Source organism: Esox lucius, chromosome 18 (genome assembly GCF_011004845.1).
Source record: "Esox lucius isolate fEsoLuc1 chromosome 18, fEsoLuc1.pri, whole genome shotgun sequence".
Lineage (NCBI taxonomy): Eukaryota > Metazoa > Chordata > Actinopteri > Esociformes > Esocidae > Esox > Esox lucius.
In genome coordinates, this window is record NC_047586.1 from 27790689 (window position 1) to 27811744 (window position 21056).

The 21056-nt window shown below is 38.7% G+C and overlaps 1 protein-coding gene across 2 annotated transcripts in view; it reads left to right on the forward strand.

The window, feature by feature from the left end:
- The first annotated feature begins 396 nt into the window (after positions 1 to 396).
- Positions 397 to 21056, forward strand: part of rps6kc1 (ribosomal protein S6 kinase polypeptide 1) — an 83330-nt gene continuing 62670 nt past the window's right edge. For both annotated transcript variants that reach the window (XM_013132644.3, XM_013132645.3), the window contains exons 1-2: positions 397 to 556; positions 3257 to 3292. In XM_013132644.3, coding sequence (XP_012988098.2) covers positions 455 to 556; positions 3257 to 3292 — 138 coding nt within the window. In that variant the 5' untranslated portion in view covers positions 397 to 454. The remainder of the gene's footprint in view (positions 557 to 3256; positions 3293 to 21056) is intronic.

The window sequence follows — 21056 nt, forward strand, 5'->3', positions numbered from 1 at the left end:
GTGTATTTATATCTCAGTCATGCCCCCATCTTTCTGCAAAATCCTTACTATCAACATAAAGTATAATTAAAGGAGTCTTTGATCCCTCTTTTTAAAGCATGAAATAGGTTTGTATAAAAAAAGCAATTTTAGTATCTATGCACACCTTATCTGAGGTGAATAAACAGAAATTTCCTTAAAATTTACATGACAGCACATCAATACAATAAAATACAGATCCAAATGGACAACTTAGAAAGGGTTTTGATTTTTTTATGATAACTTTAATTTTTCACTGCAAGGTTGACATTTGCGTGGAATTGCCCTTAAGCAATGAATAAATTCCATTTATATCAGTTTTGAAGTAATTCGTTGGCCTCCTTTATTTTTAAAGGGTCCTAATTTTCGTGACCCGGAAGTGTTTTTTAAATGTTGCCCACAAGACGCTGATGCTAGAGGCTATGCTTCATTCACAATGATATCGCATCGGGAACAAGGAGAACTTGCTCGTTTTTATACTGTAACGGACCCCAAAAAGCATCAAAAAGGATATACAGTGTATAAAGTAACTGCAAGGGTAAGCTGACAGTGCCAATATTGTTGACAGGTGGTTAGCTAGCTGTTAGCTAATAGTATCAGTAACTCACGGTATAAGCCGTCATTATTATGTTAATTGATCCCGTCAATACATTCACATCCTTAAAGTACTTACTGTACAGGTTTTCTCTGGATAATTAATTAATTGTAATGTTCTGATGTTCTCCGGTTATTCATTAAACTCGGTAACGACGTATCAACCCAAGGGTGCCTGGTTCGTAGTCAAAAAGACAAGGAAGATAGTGTTGTACTCGGTGAACACAATATTACCAGAGAACAATAGATTAAGGTTGTTACATTAATGCCACCTTCTGTCATACTATAAAATGTAAAAGGTACCAGCTGTGTTGTATCTTTTTATAGCTAGATAACATAAACTACCTTACTGTATACTGTGTGCAGTCATGAGTGAGAAGCTAAGCTGCATAATAGGGATGTGATTTGACCAATCGCATTTTAAGTAAGAGCTTATAAAACATGAGAAACTGCAGTCTATGTAATGTATTGTTTAGAAAAAGGAAATAGATCCCGGGAAACAGTTCAGTGTGGCATTATCTGACTTGCTGTCACTTAATTGCTGTCTTAATTTCTCTGTGCTAAAATCTGGATAGCACGTTTTTTTATTGCATTGTTTCCCTCAGCTTCTTTCGCGAGTAAATATCCGTCTCCTTGCTAGTCATCGGATATTTACTTGCATCCTAAGTTGCTCATTACATAGGTGGAGTAGAAGCATTAACCTATTCAGAGATGTCAGAGCTTGGCAAAATCATGTTTTTTGTCCACAAAGAAATATGTGTAATCTCTTTGGACTCTACTAACTATCTGGGGAATTGACTGTGTCCCTTGACATCAACAAACTATTTAACCTTTGTAGTGTCTCTCAAATTTAGTGAAATTGTATTCCCGGCCATGGTGGCAGGCCTGAGCCTGTTCTATTGGAACTTGTAATCTGTTACTAAAAGCATTACAGCTACTGATATATCGTGCAAAGTTAGCAAATTCTGTAGTTCTTTGCAATATAATCTAGTCAATATGTTTATTTTAAGTGGTGTCTGTTTACTTCAGTTAAAAGATGAAAGCTTTCAGAGTTTTGTTTTATTATTCCCCTTTTCTCCTTGTTAGTCTTTATATTGTAGATGTTCATTAAGCACACTGGAGTTCTGGATTAATTCAAAAACAATAAATATAACTTATTTTTCAAGTTATTTTGAAGAGAGCATTGTGCATGAGAAACATGATACGTTTGATTATTCAAACTCGTAATCTATTAATGATTAAAATAGTTGTCAGTTGTTGCAGCCCAGATCAGACAACTAATTAAGAGGCAATAAACAGTCCTGTGAAAAAGTATGTTTTCCATGAGGAAAGTATTTTTATTTTTTTTTACATATTTGAAAATATTGATATTTATTCTTCTTTTCAACACAATTGACAGATAAAGGTTAAGTAATTCAACATATGACACTGAAAGCTTATACTGCAATGTTTCATTAATCCAAAATGAACTGAACTGAAAATAAGTTTACCCCTAGCCTCAATTGTTGGTGTTGCCCTTTTGGCTTAAAACATGTAGTTGTTTCTTGTAACTGTCTATCAGTCTCTTACATTGACTGGGAGAAACTTTTGCCCACTCTTATTGAAAGTGCTGCTTCACTGTGTCATGTTTGAGAGCTTTCCTGCATGGATGGCCACTTCAGCAGCCCCCAAAGCATTTCAATAGGTTTGAGATCTGGCTTTGACTTGGCCATTACATAACCCTACATTTCTGCTTTTTACGCTGTTCTGTTCAGCTGCAGCTTTTTTGACAGATTCTCCTAAATAATTCTCAGGCACTATTTGGATTTCATTGTTAACCCAATGATGGCAAGTTGGCTAACCTCTTACAGCCACTGGCTGTAAGATTTACCATTGCATTTATTTATTTTAATTGCATAAATGTAAATTTTTTTTGTTGGATTTCATAAATTGCGTTACCTTTATCAATAAATGTGGTTGCAATTTAGCTAAAATATTCACACGTCCTATTATGTAAAACAAAAAAATAATACTTTTTCACTCGTATAATAATGGTTATGTCATTTTGTGGGACAGTTCTAAATGCCCTGGTAACCTTGTTAGTACACATGGAAAATATTTAATCTTTGTGTAGTATATGTATAGATCTTAGAGCAAAATCTGTCTGGGTACTGCCTGGGACAAGATATAATATTTTTTGTAATTGGTAGTGATTCACAATAAGGACAGAGTGACATTGAAAAAAATCCACTGCACCTCAAAATAAAAAAACTTAAATCCACCACATTCATTAATAAAAATTATTTGTGCAGATAAACATATAACACAGGTGTGCCAGGGTCAGCAGCTTAGACCACCTTAGGCTAGTGGTCTTGAAGAGTTTCTACCCATTTATGGGGCTTGTTTGTGTGTCTGGTGATGTCTCGGTCATGCACTGCCCCCCCCCCCCACCACCCTCTATAATGTCCTCATTGTCGAGCTGCTAGAACTCTGTTCCCTTCCTTTTATCTGTAAATAACTCCACAGCAATGGCTACTACTGCATTTCTAGTGTCTCTATTTTGGATTTGTAGTCCACTAGACTTTAATTGATGATTCCAGCAAGATGATGGGGATGCTGTAAGTTAAGCTACACATCAATTTTTGCCCCTTTATCTCTCCTTCAGATCATCTCTAGAAAGAACCCAGAAGACGTCCAAGAGGTAAGAACCATTAGATTGCCAATTGTCAGTCATGAAAACAGAGGGATAGATTGCAAATTGAGAATGACTTGGCCCTGGATTTTGGGAGGGAGACATGCATTAACTGTTATGACAGAGGCTGTGCTTACAATGCTAATTCGACAGTTTGAATGGCCAAATCACCCCCTTTCATGTAGTTCTACCTATGTATTTAGCTGTTAAACAATGATTTCATGAATTGATTTGGCCTTGTTTTAGAGCTAGTGCATTAAGAAATGCAGGAGCCAAGACATGCCCAAACCAGATTTGTCTTGGCAATGTGATTTAATGTGGGTGACATTCAACCACATTATGACAGGTTACTTATGACATTAAGTACAGGTTCCTTGAATTCCTTGAAATTAACATTATCTGCAAGGGGAGTCGCTACTACTGATAGACTTTTTGAGGTGGATGGCTTTTCCCTCCTGGCTCTAGATACAGTGTCTACTGCCATTCATGACAAGGCCCCTCAAAATGAACATTCACAAGTGTCAATTAAACTTGGCAATATTGTAGGGGATTTGGAAGAATTGTAGCTTGCTAGTAAGCTAGCCTGCCTGGCTACCATTGCAATTGAGATAATAGCTACATACCCTTGTCTAGTATAGCTACTCCCCTCCACTGATCGCGAGTTGGACGACAGCCAGCAGAAGTGGTACTGTTTCCAATGCAATGGAAATAACTCAGCTAACTGCTAACTCTAGAAATGATCTAACAAAAATCTAGTGGCTCTTATGGCACTGTAAAATGCAGATGGAAAATAATCACTATTATGACATTGTGGAGAAATTCCATAATCGGGATAATCGTAAATCGGGATAATCCTTACGATTGACTTGAAATAGCTCTGCCAGTCGCTGATGTGTCTCAGACTACTTGTTTTGTTTACAAGTGGACCACATATCTCATGTTGTACTATGCCACTAAACATCCTCTGCAATGAATTGTCAATTAAGCTGAATGGCCCTGCTATTGGGAAAGCATATAAATGTTGAGATGTACATGTTCTTGTATTAATACAAGAATATTTATTTTATAATATTTTATTGTATTGGCTTTTTATATGCACACACGTTATGGAAGAATATCAGCAGAGATGATAGTACACTGGGTAAGAGAATAGAAGAATATTGTCAATTACAATAAAAATCGAAATTCTGTTCTTAAATATCGTAATGAGTTGGGTTTGTATTTTATAGGTTTTACTAAAAACCTTTCCTGATACTCTCCAATCTTAAATTATGAAAAGGCCCATTATTTCCATCAACCGGTTATCATTCTCTCCCTGGAGAATGTGCAAGAATCAATGATTTAGAACAGCTTGAATGTGCTTCACTGTCAGCCAATAAGTGTCCTCATTGTCGAGCTCTTCTTCTGATCACAAAATGTTTATTCCTACTAAACCATTTTTATCCGACACCCAAAATATCTGTTTGATTTGTTGTAAAATCAATACCCAATCCGACTGGGATCTGATGTTAGTCGTATCCACTCAGAAATATGCCAGAGGTTAGGAATAATCAGATTAAAATTTTGGGAAGATAATTAGAATCAGATTAAAATTTGTCCGAAAGTCAAAAAGGCTGCATTATCCGTTAAATTGTTTTAAGCTGTGCCAGTTGTTATTCATGTTGCACATGCATTTTAAATTATAGCTTGACTAGTCTCGGATTTCTTATGATCTACAGTTAAGTATTTTCATAAAGACATCCGTATTTTAATTTGTGTGCTTTCATTTATTTGTTGAATATTGCTTGGGCACGAATAACCTGGCCTGGGTGCGTGTGTACGGCTATGGGGTGTCTGATTGTAGGCTTTTTAAATAAAACTTCCCCTCAAGAGTTACGGTGCTCCTGTATTTTTTTCATCACCTCAATAGTGTTTTAGGCTATTCATTGCGATTGAGAGTGACTTAATGAATAAGCTAATGCTTTCCAATTCCATTACAATAGTACTGGTCTAACCACTACACTTAACAGCCCACAGAAACAGCTTCTGATCACGTTGAAACAATGTTGAGCTCAAACAAACCAATGATATTTATCCTAGAGGACATGCAGCTACGAGGGATGCATGCAGAAAAAACTAATAACAAACTGCAATTTTTATAAAATATGGATAATAGGATAGAAATTATTATACATATCTCATTTGATTTTCTTATAATTTAATTTATATTGTAATTGTTAACACCTTCCTAATGAAAGTGACAAAAGAAGACAAATAGAATATATTTTGCGCAGGCCAAAATACACGATGCGCACAACATAACTAGGAGCTGTTATAATGAATTATAATGTTATTATGAAGTATCAACACATCAAGTAGGCCTACGGGTAGCTAATAAAGCACATAAAATGCACACGCAAGTGCGTGCACCTACAAGTCTGTATCGTTAAGAAATTAAATGAGTGACTTGAAGAAGCTCTTGCCAGTCACCGATGTGTTCCTGACTACTTGTTTTATTTTAGTGGAGCGCACTTGCCACTAAACATGACTTGTATTTAAACCCAATCCTGTATTTCATAATTGCACAATCATGGAGGATGTATTGATTTCTGTCAGAGTGGAGAGTTGGTTTTCACTCCAATTACTCTTAAATATGATCAAGTGAAAATTACTTATCCATAATTGGCAGCCTATTGGCAGCAGTAGATGGGTAGTGACAACTAAATAAAAGTATGCAACGGTAGCTAATTTATTTTTTAGCTTTTAAGGTTCATCTGTCATTACATAATGCATTGGCAAAGAAATGCTTGTTCTAAGATATTGACATTAATACGGGAAGCGACACGGGGGCATTTTATTATAGGATATGTTAGATAAGGAGAGGGGAAAAATAAATATATCAACCCGTTCACCTGGGGTACCAGACTCGTGTCTAGGGCGGTTTCCCGGTGTCGGTTTCAGAGGAATGGGTGCAGGCTGTCATTGCTTAGATGGCCTCTCCACTCTTCTTCTCCTGGCTGTCTTCCTCCTCATGTCTCTTACATCAGTGAGTTAGTGCGGCATGTTCCTTGTGGCTGCTCCATCTTCTGACTCTTCATTAGCTTCCTCAACTTTTCCTTCAACTTTGGCCATGTGCTGCTCAGACAGCCCTTCATATACTGCCCCTGACATTTTAAATATCATGTCTATATCAGAATACTTTTATTTAGGCTAATTACATGCAACAGTAACGGTATGAAAAAATGACATTTAACCAAAACTGTTAATGATCCTTACTAAGGGATCAAGAGACAAGAAGAAAGATATGCACATGAGCATTTGATGATGCAGGTCTTTATGTAGGCTGGAAAAAAAGTATGCTTCTTTCCCTTCTTTGCATGCTTTGTTTACAGGTGGCAACTGTTTATTCAATCTTTCTCTGTCCTCTAAATTCAAGTCTTTGGCCAAATGTGTTGTCATGTAGGGAGGTAGGTTTATTTCCAAGTAGCATCCCTGTAGAATTGTGATGTGGATTGGATGAGGATACCAAAGGCTTGGAGTCTCCACTTTTTTGTGTGGAGGCGATGCACAGTGTCAACAACATCGGCAAATTTTGTCTTCTCCGGTAAGACAGCTTGAACATGCGGCAAGAGACAATTCTGATTGTCTTCCCGCATGTTCTCTTTGTCAGACTGAGTAACTCCATACAGCATATTCCACCATATACAGTTAGGTCTGGAAATATTTGGACACTGATATTGTATCCGTGGGCGTGCATCTTTTACATCTAAAAATGGATTAAGTATAATTTTTTTCAAATGTATCTATTCAACCTACGGCTCTTTTGTAAAGTGACAAGAAACATAATTGTATTAATGTTTATTAATGTAAAGCTATACATTATTTGTAATAAAACTACTAATTACAAACTTTCATTTTTGGAGCTGTATGTAGATGCTAAAAAATTCCACAACAATCCAAAACCAACGCATAAGTATATTTTTCAAGATTGTTGTTACTTAGGTTCAAATCACAGTCCTGACTTGGATACACATTGCATCCCTGTATCTGTCTCACTGTACATGCACCTGTGAAGTGACTTTGAGTTGATCTTTTTATTAAATGCAGGCATGGACATGTCTGGTAAGATGTCATCAGAAGGGATAATTTAATGAATTTTGAAGTCACACTCAGCTGACTACAGTAAAAGGGTCCCATCAACAGTCCTACCCATGATAAGTATTTTGACCATTGGAGGCTCTGCGGCAGCACCTTTCAGGACCTATCAATTTTGAGGTAGTCAATGAGTAATATTTAAAGACAGTACATTTGCTTGAGAGTAAAGTTAAATGACCCCAGTTACATTTGTATCCCAAAAAACAATATGTGGCAGAGTTGGTCTTTTAAATTATTAATGTTGAGGGTCCATCAATCTGTGGTGCTGTTCATGGAAGAACCCTGGTCTCGTCCATGAATTAAATATATGAAACGTTAGTCAGTTTAAAATATAAAAAAATATATATACAGTGGGGAGAACAAGTATTTGATACACTGCCGATTTTGCAGGTTTTCCCACTTACAAAGCATGTCTGTAATTTGTATCATAGGGTTAGGGTTAGGGTTAGGGTGACGGAACTGTGAGTGACGGAATCTAAAACAAAAATCCTGCAAAATCTCCCCACTGTATATTGTTGCCCACACTGGATTCGAACCCAGGTCTCCCACGTGAGGCACTCTCTTCAAACACTACACCACATTATGATAAACTGACTAACATTTCTTATTAAGTTTACCTCCACAAATGGCATCTATGAACTGTATGGCTTTTGCCGCTGGCTGTTTTAACAGCTTATTAGCAAGTAATAGGCTTACCTAGTATCTAATAACTTTTTTGGAATAGTCATAAGAATTGAGCAATTGCTAGCGAGACTAAAGATGAACCCTGCCAAAGCTATTTCATTACATGGCACAACAACGTAAAAAATTACGTTTTATTTTTTACTAAATAGTTTTTGGCTGGGACATCCTGTGTGACGTATGCAGGGGTAGGACTTCCGGCGTGAAAGTGTGTTCTGTGGTGGGACTTCCGGCGAGAAGTTTTTTTTAGGGGTTGTAACTTCCTGTATGATGTATGCATATCCGGGCGTGAAACATGGTATGAGGTGTGCATGGTATGTAATTTATGCTGGCTATGATGTTTAACTGTAGGGCTCCAGGGTTCGGGAATATTAAATTCCCAAGGCATACAGATGTTGCTCCTTTAATTCCGGCGCCAAGGGGGCGGTCCGCGAAGAGTCATGGTATACCGTGGTATACCGTGGCAAGTTGCAGTGCCATGCAGCGTGGACAAAAACATAAAATTAAAAATAAGAATGGCGGCCAAGAGGCATCTGTGAGAATGTCGACACCTGCCTGAAACTGCTGTTATTCAAGCTTGCGTCTGTAGTTGTATGGCCAGAATAAAACATTCAAATCAGAGGAATATTGTCTACTATAATCCTATTCCTGGATTGCTATGTTCCTGTGATTCCATGTTATACGGGTGAGACTAAGCGCCTGTTACAATACTTTTACTCTCACATGCCTAATCAGTTATTAAGTAGGAATACAATGTAAAACAAGCGGTAATTGGTCTTTAAATAGTTTTCATTTTGCGAGTACAGAATTCTGACGACAGAACAATGTAATATATGTTACACCTATTTAGGAACAGTCATCGAATGAAGGTGTTCAAAATGGTATGTTCTTTTATTTACTGCATTGACAAATAAATAAAAGTTGCGTATGAATGTTTAAATCCAGTTTAGAATCGTTTTGCAATGCCGCAATATAGCCTATTTTCGGTTCATTATTGTTTAATTGACAAGCACAGTCTCTTATTTGCCAATATTAAATATGGAATATAAAAGTTCCGGAATTCCAGCCATACAGATGAGCTTTCGGAGATTTGTTTTTAATAGCCTTACTGTATAATAACCTATTTCCTTAGCTGTAGGCCTAGTAATGAGGATTTAGTGTGCATAATGACGGGAAGTCCTGGGTGATGTGATCAGGTACAGGTGTGCATAATAGTGGAGACCTTAAAAGCGGTGCCAGCAGCCGGAGCCTGGCTTGATCACAGGTGGCACCCTGACTAGTGATTGGGGAACGAGGCTTCATTAGCGTTATTTGAGCAGCAGGATATGATGTTGGCAGCACTCAGATTTTCTTTACCACAATAAAAGCCATAATTGAAATATATAAGGCAATATAGTTAACAGTCTAGTCTGTAAAAAAGAACAGACGAAATCAAAGTTGGAACGGACATTAAACATAAAATGACAGACTATATTGACAGACAAGATTAACTATTTTCCCTTATATATTTAAATTATGGCTTTTATTTTGAAAAGGAAAATCTGAGTTAACGCTGCTAGTATTATCCTGCCGCTAGAATTATAGTAATGAAGCCTCGAATGGCCATCACTAACCGTGACAGTGTAGGCTAATTGTAAATCATCCTTAACTTTATTTATCTATCAAATGTATTGTTTATCAAGCAACCGTGCTTTATTATTTATTCATGCCGATATCCTTTGATCGTAGCAAACTGGTCGACAGTGTCTCTTATTTTACCTTCTACATCATCAATAGGAGATGGAAATGAAAACGTAATAATTTAAGTGTTGTGTAATTTTCATTTAATACATTTGTAGGGTTAGGTTTAAAAAACGAATGAAAATATTATTTCCTTCTATATAGGCTATTCTTTTTTTGAGTGGGACAATTTGTTTGGTAAAATGGGACACTATTATGATTAAAATGAACTATTAGACACAAGAATGTCTTAACCACGTGTTAATAAATTCAGGTGTACAGTAAATATAAAATCTTGGAAACATGATTTTGAAATCAAAACAGTGTGCAAAAAGATCTTTGTCTCTAAAATAATTGCGATGTGGCTTAAATTATTTTGATCAGGCAATGTAATAATTGCGACAACCAGGTGGGCAGAGAGTAACCAGGCAGACGCAAATCACTGTTAATGGGCGATAAAGGATGACGCTCCCTCTGAATTAACTTAACAATGAGAATGAAGTGTAATGTTGATGATACAGCTTAATCACATGGAACAAAATCCGTTTTACCTCTAAACTTAGTATTGCAAACTTATTCATGAAATGTAATCTGTCTAAGAAATTATGCTTATTTTATATAACCATGAAGATGATCCAGCTTCATATGAAATTCATCAAAGGTATCACAGTAAATAATTTAGTGATACAAAATGAAAACGATATCCTTGACCAGAGGCGTTGCTAGGATCACAATACATTCCGCGCTTAGCACCCCTACACTGAAAAAATAAAAACCTTGGATCAACTTTTAAAAAATTCATAATCAATCACACAAAATATTTGACATTGACTCAAAGTAAATAATTTAGTTTAGTTTAACCTGAAAAGTTTAACTCCATGCAACCTCTTTTTAAAGGTGGGATCAAACTAATTATTTCAAGGTTGGAACAAACTATTTAAAGGTCTGAGTAAATTAATTATTTTAGGTTGTCTCAAATCAAAAATAAGATGTCATTATTTGAAATGGATAGTAAATCAAATGCTTTTAATACATTTTGATCAATGACTGCTCAGAATCCTTTCCTTTAGAACACATTTATATTTATTGTTCAATAAACTGAAAACATTGAACATCTGTTTCAAATGTATGAAGATAAAGTCTGCTTCAGCTGTCTTCACCAGAGACAAATCCTGGAACTGCTCCTCAGACAGTGAACTGTGGAACTCCTGACACTCTCCATTGGTCTGAAAATCTAAACTCTTACATACAAATCTGTGCATATGCTGCAATCAATCTCTCGAGTTGTCCAGAACACTCTGCCTACTTTGAGGCTGGTGGCCATCGAACTTGGGCAGCCACATTTGTAAATGCTGCAGTGAAAATGCAGCCTTGTGACTGCAACCTCTTACAAAAGGATCCAAAGTCTTGGCTGTAGAAGAACTATAAAATGTAACCAGAAATGGAAAATAAAATAAAGCAAGTCTGTACAATTCAGCTCTGCCTACTCTGTGATGTACAGCTGGGTGCTCAGTCTATCTTTTTTTCCATCAAGCTCCATCAGGACCTTTTTCAAAAATTCAAAGGTGAACTGCAGCCTTTTCGGATATTTTAGGTTGAGTTTGTATATGAGCCCAAAGACCATGACAAATGCTGGCAACTCGCTGGCAACCGAGGGCAACTTGTTCAGGACCTCTGTTCGTCCGATGACAATTTTAATGTCATTGGGTGGATGGAGAGCATCCTCTTTCCCAGATCGTTGTCTGCTCCAGTTCTTTAACCTCATTTTCCTGCATAAAAATGAAAAGTATGTTATAGTTTCATAAATCTCCAGATTTCATGTTTGATGACTAGGGATGCTAATTTAGATTTACTTTTCTGACCGATAGCCGACAAGAATAACCTGCAGGAATTTAATTGTACTTGTGTTCCACTGTAAGAACCCCTGTGCATCAAAAAAAACTTGTGTCCGATGTCCTGAGGGGACAAAAAATGTCCACGCCCCCCTGAAAAAAAACCTGTGTGAACTAAATCTATTTTATTTTTTTACAACTACAATTTTGAAGACCGGGCTCTAGAGTGACAACCTGGTATAATATATACTCACCTAAAGGATTATTAGGAACACCTGTTCAATTTCTCATTAATGCAATTATCTAATCAACCAATCACGTGGCAGTTGCTTCAATGCATTTAGGTGTGTGGTCCTGGTCAAGACAATCTCCTGAACTCCAAACTGAATGTCAGAATGGGAAAGAAAGGTGATTTAAGCAATTTTAAGCGTGGCATGGTTGTTGGTGTCAGGCGGGCCGGTCTGAGTATTTGACAATCTGCTCAGTTACTGGGATTTTCACGCACAACCATTTCTAGGGTTTACAAAGAATGTTGTGAAAAGGGAAAAACATCCAGTATGCGGCAGTCCTGTGGGTGAAAATGCCTTGTTGATGCTAGAGGTCAGAGGAGAATGTGCCAACTGATTCAAGCTGATAGAAGAGCAACTTTGACTGAAATAACCACTTGTTAAAACCGAGGTATGCAGCAAAGCATTTGTGAAGCCACAACACGCACAACCTTGAGGCGGATGGGCTACAGAAGACCCCACCGGGTACCACTCATCTCCACTACAAATAGGAAAAAGAGGCTACAATTTGCACAAGCTCACCAAAATTGGACAGTTGAAGACTGGAAGAATGTTGCCTGGTCTGATGAGTCTCGATTTCTGTTGAGACATTCAGATGGTAGAGTCAGAATTTGGCGTAAACAGAATGAGAACATGGATCCATCATGCCTTGTTACCACTGTGCAGGCTGCTGGTGGTGGTGTAATGGTGTGTGGGATGTTTTCTTGGTACACTTTAGGCCCCTTAGTGCAAATTGGGCATTGTTTAAATGCCACTGCCTACCTGAGCATTGTTTCTGACCATGTACCCATCCTCTGATGGCTACTTCCAGCAGGATAATGCACCATGTCACAAAGCTCGAATCATTTCAAATTGGTTTCTTGAACATGACAATGAGTTCACTGTACTGAAATGGCCCCCACAGTCACCAGATCTCAACCCAATAGTGCATCTTTGGTGGAACGGGAGATTCGTGCCCTGGATGTGTATCCCACAAATCTCCATCAACTGCAAGATGCTATCCTATCAGTATGGGCCAACATTTCTAAAGAATGCTTTCAGCACCTTGTTGAATCAATGCCACGTAGAATTAAGGCAGTTCTGAAGGCGAAATGGGGTCAAAAACAGTCTTAGTATGGTGTTCTTAATAATCCTTTAGGTGAGTGTAATTCATGATATTATGTTACAAATACAAAACATTTGGTTTAAATGTGTTACATTCCCTAGTGAGGCACAAGGGTTAGGACTGTTACATGCAAAAGTCATACAACCACTCATTCACTAATTGCTGACCTTAAACATGTATGTATCTTTTGAGAGTAATCAGCCGCATCCCCCCAACTGTGTAGTTGGCCCCAACGAACTGACAGAACCTTATCCATTGGCTAAGAAGTTCCACCTCCTTCGTAGGACACATTTTCAGTTCATAAGCTCTGTAATGTTCCCTGTACCATGCACTCAGCTTTCTGACAATAAAAAGCAGTTTATCCTTGACAACAATCATCTGGATTATTTCATTAAATTCTGGCAGCCCTGCCAATGAGCCATGTGCAAGGATCATTCCATTCCTGTAGTTAAGGCCACTATACGTTGCATTTTTAGTCAAGCACACACCATCCAAGTCTGGGTTCCTCTGTTTAAAAGCAAATGCAATGTCCTCTTTCAAAACATCTATGGGAAGAGTTGAAACATTTGCTACCTCCAGGGGGGATTTGGGAAAGCTGCACATGTAAAGGTAATGTGCCATGAGAAACTGATGTCTTTCTACTAAGGACAGGAGCACATTTTTGAAGCACGTTGTATGGCGCACAACTCTTTTGAAGAAGCTGTGCTTCGCTTCTAAATGCATGGTCCATAGTGAAACTAATGGTCCAAACTCACAGATTAACTGAGGATAATGCTCCAGGAAATGGTGTTTAGGCAGATGATTTGTTTCTGGGTAAAAGCTCTTTAAATCTAACTGTGCACAGAGATCTTGAAGTTCAAATATCCAATTGATTCTTTAGTTTCAACAGGAGAAACAACAAGTTCCACAATGTCCTTCAAGTCAGCATGGAGATGCCAGGCTGGTTCATCAGTAGGAACTTTCTGTCCAAGTAGTAGTGGAAGAAATCTTATTGAACTCCTGTTTTCATGTTCGTTTCCACCAATTGTTCTCCTGGATGAATAGGTCAGTGGAACAGGATGGGGGCGATTTTGTTATATCAGTCCATTTAAAGCTAAAACCCCCTTAAGCTATTTTAACAGGAACTATTCCCTCAAATAAATCATGGGCAATGTTTGGAGGAAAACCAGTAGTAACATTGAAATGGGAACGTTTTTCTGACAGAACACATTTCCTCGTAACACCATAACAGTTGACCAAAGAATTTTCCTCAAGGGTTTTAAGATGCCTTGTGTGAATCTCTTCAGTTCTCTGCAAGAAACTTCCAGCTCCAATGTCCTGCCATACAAAATCTTCAAACATATCTGCCAGATATCTACTGTCTGCTCCAAGGTTATCGGCAACAACACACTGCACAGTGCCCTTCAAAGTTTCCCCCAACTTATTCACAAACACCCCATGTTGTTCTAATCACTAGTCAAAGGTTCTAGAACTTTGTCATAACCATTAACCTTGACATTATTGCATTTGATCAATCAAGGACTGAAAACCAGGTGGCAGATTGCCTAAAATCCAATACAAGGGACATATTGTGTTTTTTACATGATGTACCAAGGGGATTGCATATTTCAAAATGGTCACACTTTTGAGAGAATAGCATTTCTTTTGAAGAGAAAAAGGATCTGTATACCTGCCTACCACTATCCCCTGGTTGATATTTTTCTTTCAAATTTGTAGCCTTATTTAGTATAGGTTCACAATTTAGATGTTGCTGCAAGGATTTTAATAAAGGCACATACTGAAAATACTTTCCATTTTTTCGGTCTAACACATTCAACTGGTTTCACAACACAAGTTTTTTTCTATAGTATGTCTTCCGTTTCCAAGGGGTTGACTGTTGACCATGGTTTCCTATTGCAGCTTGAATGGGATTTGAGGTGCAAAGAACAGTGGCCAACTCTTTCACAACTGATTCATCAATCTGGCAATTGTGATCTTTTAAGAAGAGGATTATAATTTTTTGGGTGGCTGGCACAGAGACAATACCGATTAAATATTGCAATTCTTCAAGCAGTTCATTCACAGCGGCACCAGAAAAGCATTTAACTTAAGTAAGACTGAGGCTAATTTTAGTTCAATAACATTTGTCAAATCCTTTAATTCTTCATCAGGAATTTCTTCAGATAGTAAATCATCATCTGACAGCTTGTATGGGGGGTATGTTTTCTCCATTTGTGAGTATTGAAAGCTCCATATACTTTGGTTTTGTATGAGCAATCAGCAAACATACAACTGACAGATTCATGATTTTTTCGTGTTGAACATAGTCTGTCTCCGTAGAAAGTAGATTGTTGTCACATATGTGGCACTTGAAGAACTGTGAAAAGCTTTCTTTTTGTGAGGATTGTTGAGCAGGATTGTATTTGCTTAGGTCAGTAGAGCTTTCCATGTCTTGCAGGTGCATGGGCAATTCTCATAAGTACAGGGGTAAGCACGGCCCCGCCCATAATGCCGATCATCAAGTTTATAGTGTTTCAGAAGTTCAGATCTTCTTGAATATGAATTGTCACAGTCTTTACATTTCCACATGTACGGATAACTGAAGAAACATGGGATAGAAAAGATACCTTTAGTCAACTGAGCAGACCACACCTATATTTAAATTTACATTTAGTTTTACTTAGTAGATCTGGTAGACAACTTCCCAGATGAGAATAAATTCTATACTTTTCCCAGCCCAGGAAGATGCCTAATTATCACAAATGCCCTCATGACATTGTAAATAGAACTTACCACAAGCAATGATCACTGGCAGGAGCTTCGCAATAAGTTGCACAGCAGGAACACAACCGATTGGTGGAGGCTTCCCTGAAGTTGAAACGGAAAACATGATTTAATTTTAGCTGTTAGCCATCAGTGTGTTAGCTACTAACATCATGCAGAAATTAAGAATACCCAACATTTAACATAAACAGATATGTACTTTAATGATTTTAGGAAAGCTGGCTAACATTTTGGTAAATTTCTACCACATGTAAATGCTTTTAACAGTGTAGCAAACTAACATTACCATCTAGAATTAGCTATGCCTTGTAATATTATGGCTGATATACTGAATACAAGGTAATTAGGAGTGTGAATTAAAGATCACATATGCCCTTACGCTATTTACAGCAGAAGTAACCATCAGTCAAGTTTCCAGCTTGAACCTGGGGATTAACTACCACATGTCAAGTGTCAAAAATGCAACAAACAAAAAAAGGCTAACTTTGGAGCATTGTTTACCCCCCTTCCTGACAAGCTAGCATGTCATGGTTGGTACTTATTGATGCCTAATGTTGTTTAGTTTCATATGATACTGATATCTTCACTAGCTTTAAAACAGAGCCCGCAGGCGGACCTTCCGCAGCAAACGCTATTTTCGAGCGTTCTGCCGCAGACAAATTTCCTTTTTGGTGTTTTAATTCCACATTTCAAAGTACAGTAACAGTCATTCAAACAAGATGTGTCAGATCACTGAAATAAATAACAGGCAGAAAAAAATATACATATAAATACACACTACAGAACATGCAGGTTTCCAATTAAATTTTGGTAAAAAAAAAACAGCCATACAAGCACATTATAACACAAACACAATAATTGTTAATAATATAAAGAGGTCAGCTCTGGGATGAAAATAATTACCAGTAAACATAAGTAATGAGGATATTTGGTACCAAAGAATGTGCAGGATACCAAATAAATCGAGGTATAACATCACATTTTCAAGCCATTTCTAACAATTGGAAAAGTGGTAATGTAGAGTAAAGCTCTAGAGTAGAATAGACCATTATAATGGCATTGCTGACCTGGAGCACAAGATTTACACCGTGCTGCAATAAGGTCGGTGTCTCTTGTATCTGTGATAAACAAAATTTGACATATATATTTATATAAAAATACAGAGGAAAAAACAGTAGTAGAACAGACCATTTCTTGTTACTGGTCAAATAAATTGAAGAACGAGTGAAATCCTGAGTCTGGTCAATTCCTTCCCTTTTCAAGTGTGGGAAGCCATGAAGTTGTAAATACACTTGACAGTGAAAAACCGCTGTGACTAGTGACCAGCGAAGATTCTGCTTGTGGTCACAACCGAGAGGGACGAGACTCCACCTGGGGGCCTGAAGGATAAAGCTGCTGTCTGTCAATTGAAAAGAACAAAATGGCAAAGTCACTTGGAGATTTGAAAGTGGAGAGGACCACAGCTAAGAGACTTCTCTCCCGTCTTTCCAATAATATTATGAGGACCCATACAGAGATGTTTATAGAGGAGTTAAAGGAGAACTTCAAGAAGCTTACACTAGAGAGCTCCAGAGTCTTGGAGGCAAATGAGGAGGTAGAGTCCGCTTACATGGCAGAGGCCAAAGTAGCCACTGCAGAGGAGCTGGACGACCTTCTGAGAGCCGACATAGAAAAGACGGAGGAATACTGTAAGCAAAAGACTGAAGGAGTTAAACTCCTAATTCGAGAGACACTCTGGGCTGTGTATGGAGAAAAAGAACTGTCCCTAGCTCTACATGTTGCAGAGAGCGAGTGCAAGAATGTCTCTTCTACCCGACTAGATGTAACTCTGGAGGCTTATGAATTCATGCTAACCCACTTAGAGAAGTTGGTGCTCAAGGCAAAGGAAGCGCACCGAAACTGGAACCGCTGGGCTCCGCCAGTCGAGCAAGGAGATGCTGATGGCCGCCTAAGGGCACTTGAGGTACTCCTTCCCCAGCTGGTATCACGGAAGGCCGCCTTCATAAAAGCAGCAGGGATAAAACCAGACACTGAAGAACCCCCAGGCCGCCGTTTAGCTCCAGTAGCAGCGATAAAGCTGAAAGCCACAGCTCTACCAAAGTTTGCTGGTAACCAGCGGGGCTACTACAGATGGAGGCAGGAATGGGAGGCTCTACAGAAACAGGGTGAACCAAGTGGCTCCAAGGAGGTGAAGAAATTTCAACTGCTCGATAGCCTTGACGAGAAGGTGGCCAGAGATCTATGCCTGTCCACGTACAACTCATCAGACGAGATCTTCCAGATCTTGGAGAACCGGTTTGGGAACGAAGTCACCATTGCTCTCGAGATCATTGAGGAGCTACAAGCAACTCCACCAGTCAGGAGCGGCCAACCAAGAAAAGTCATAGAGCTCATCCAAACAGTGGAAAAGGCCCTTTATGATTTGGGTGAACTGGATAATGTAGATGCCATAAAGAACCCGATAGTGACTAAATCCATCGAGGGCAAGCTACCAGACACTCTGAAGAAGGACTGGCTCACCTATGCTTCTGATGAGAGAAATGCTGTTAACCGCCGGAACCGTTTCGACAAGCATATCACATACCTGAAATCACAAAAATCCATATATGAGCAACTAGACCAGCTGAAAGACGTTGTCGAACCTGTGAGGGAGAAGACCAAGTCTCTTAAGTATGCCAGAACAAAGACAACTAAGACCAGCAGTGAAACAGAAGGTTGCATCATTTGCGGTGATCCAAAGCACAAAAAGAAACTGTATTTCTGCAGAAAGTTTAGGACTAACCTGAAGCCAGCAGGGAAGAGGGACGCATTGCAACAAATCGGTGGCTGCAAGAGATGCCTCGAAGTCCACAATGGGGATTACTGCAGGACAAGTACGTATCTGTGTAAGAATCCAGAGTGCAAAGACCAACACCACTTTCTTCTCTGTCCAGTTACCAGATCCCAGTCCCAAAGAACACCTAAGTTCAGTCCAGTGGGAACTGAGGGCAAAAGATACACTGAGACCCAAGAAAAGTTCCTGTCCAAACTTACACCGGAGCTGGCGCAGCAATGTCAAGACACCTTCTGCAATGTTGCATCCAGGGCATACAACTCCATTGTAGCTGAAAGAGGCCTTCTGGAGGACAACTGCTTAAAGGAGTACCCAGTGATCCTAATGCTCCTTGACGTCACTGCCAACGATGGACAAAGAATAGGGACTCTCATTGACTTGGCTTCCGATACGAACTACATAACGCACAGAGCTGCGCGCAAGTTGAACCTGAGAAGTGAAGATGTGACACTGGTGGTTTACGGCGTTGGAGGGATGAAAGTGTCTGTCGCAACCAAGCGTTACCTCCTCAAGATACGTGTTAACACTCCTAGAGGGACCCTCAAGTCACATCAATTGATCTGCTATGGACTTGATCAAATTGCAGAAATTCACAAGCATGTTCCAGCCATCAAGTTGCAGAAGATCTTCCCGGATGTTTCCCTCAAAGACCTTGCAAGACCGAGGGAAATACAACTTCTGATCAGCCATAAAGAAGGGCAGCTGGTTCCCCAGAAGGTTCGTTCTGTCTGTGACCTGGTGCTCTGGGATGGCCCGCTTGGCAAGATCATCGGAGGCACGCACCCAGACCTCTTTGAAGAAGTTACATTAATGGCCCACACATCAAAGACACACTTCGCAAGATCCATGAGAACCGCAGCAGTCAAATACACAGAACTCACCTGTAAAAATCCAGTCTCATGCCAGACTCCCGACCATCCCAGCACCCAGTCCAATACAGCCACGAGTAGCAGAGACTTTCTTAAGTGGTGGAAATGGGAAAGCATTGGAGCCGCTTGTGAGCCGAGATGTGGGGGATGTCGCTGCGGGAATTGTCAACCCGGGGGGAAAGAAATGACATTGACTGAAGAGAGAGAGATGGAGGTGGTGAGAGACGGCTTGACGTATGTGAACGAAGATCACCACAGCCCGGAACCACACTGGCATGCCAAGTATCCATGGACCGAGAATCCAGCATCTCTCCCCAACAACAGGAGTGCACGTCAGAAACCTTCAGACAATACAAGCAGAGCAAGTTTGTTCAGGTTTGCAATGCAGCTAAGAACAGTGAAAGAAAAGAGAAATCGCTGAAGAATCACAGAATTAAAACTCATGGAAAAAGGAAAAAGATCAAAGGGGCTACCGGTAAGCTCACATCTCTTTACTGGACTTTGAAGACTGTACATGTGATTGCTGGCTGCGTGGTAGTTTGTATGGGCAAACGAAATGTGTGGTCTGTTGATACATTGTTTATTGCACTATTAGTAGATTGAGGCTAAAACATCTCTGTACATGAGTAATTGCCTTTGCAAGTGGCTAAAGTCCTTGTTTTAAGCTGCTTAAATTGGTAATCATTGTTGAAGATACGTCCTTGATGAATTTTCTGAAAGTTTTCTTGAAGTAATTTTTCTTCATTTAAATACAAAGGGTGAATTGTTAGTTTGTACAAAGATATTTAACCATTTCTGAACCTATTAATATTGTTCTAATTCACAGTTAATGGTTTAGAATGCTTGATTTCATTTAGGTGAAATTATGAATAAAATATGGAAATGCTGTATAGAATGATCAAGGGTAAACAAACAACAACAGGTTACTTTGAAAGGAAATAGGTCTAAAAGTAGAGCTGGCTTTCTGGGTATGCAATGCCAGATTTACACTGTTTACCTGGGATAACAAAATGAAATATCTATGTCTATTTAATATCTATGTGTAAAATATACTTACCCTTTGCTTGATGTTCCGTGTTGTATTGTATTTAATGGGAAAGATTGAGCTTTATTTAATGTGTGTTATTTTTTGTATGTTTAAAGGTTTTTCACCTTTCTTGTTACTGGTCAAATAAATTGAAGAACGAGTGAAATCCTGAGTCTGGTCAATTCCTTCCCTTTTCAAGTGTGGGAAGCCATGAAGTTGTAAATACACTTGACAATAACTGCAATGCTGACCTGTGGCACAAGGATTTACAAGCTATATTTAACAATAGAATAACAGTTAAGCACTGTGATGGAATGAAAAATGCTGATGTTAAAAACAGAGTAAGTAGAATATTTGGTACCAGGTAATGTGCAATATCAAGTATCAGAGGTATGAAATAGTATTTCCAAGCTATTATTAATAGAATAACAGTTAAGCACACTGATGAAATGAAAGTAGAATTTTGGTACAAGTTAATGTGCAATATCAAGTAACAGGTATGAAATAGGATTTACAAACTATA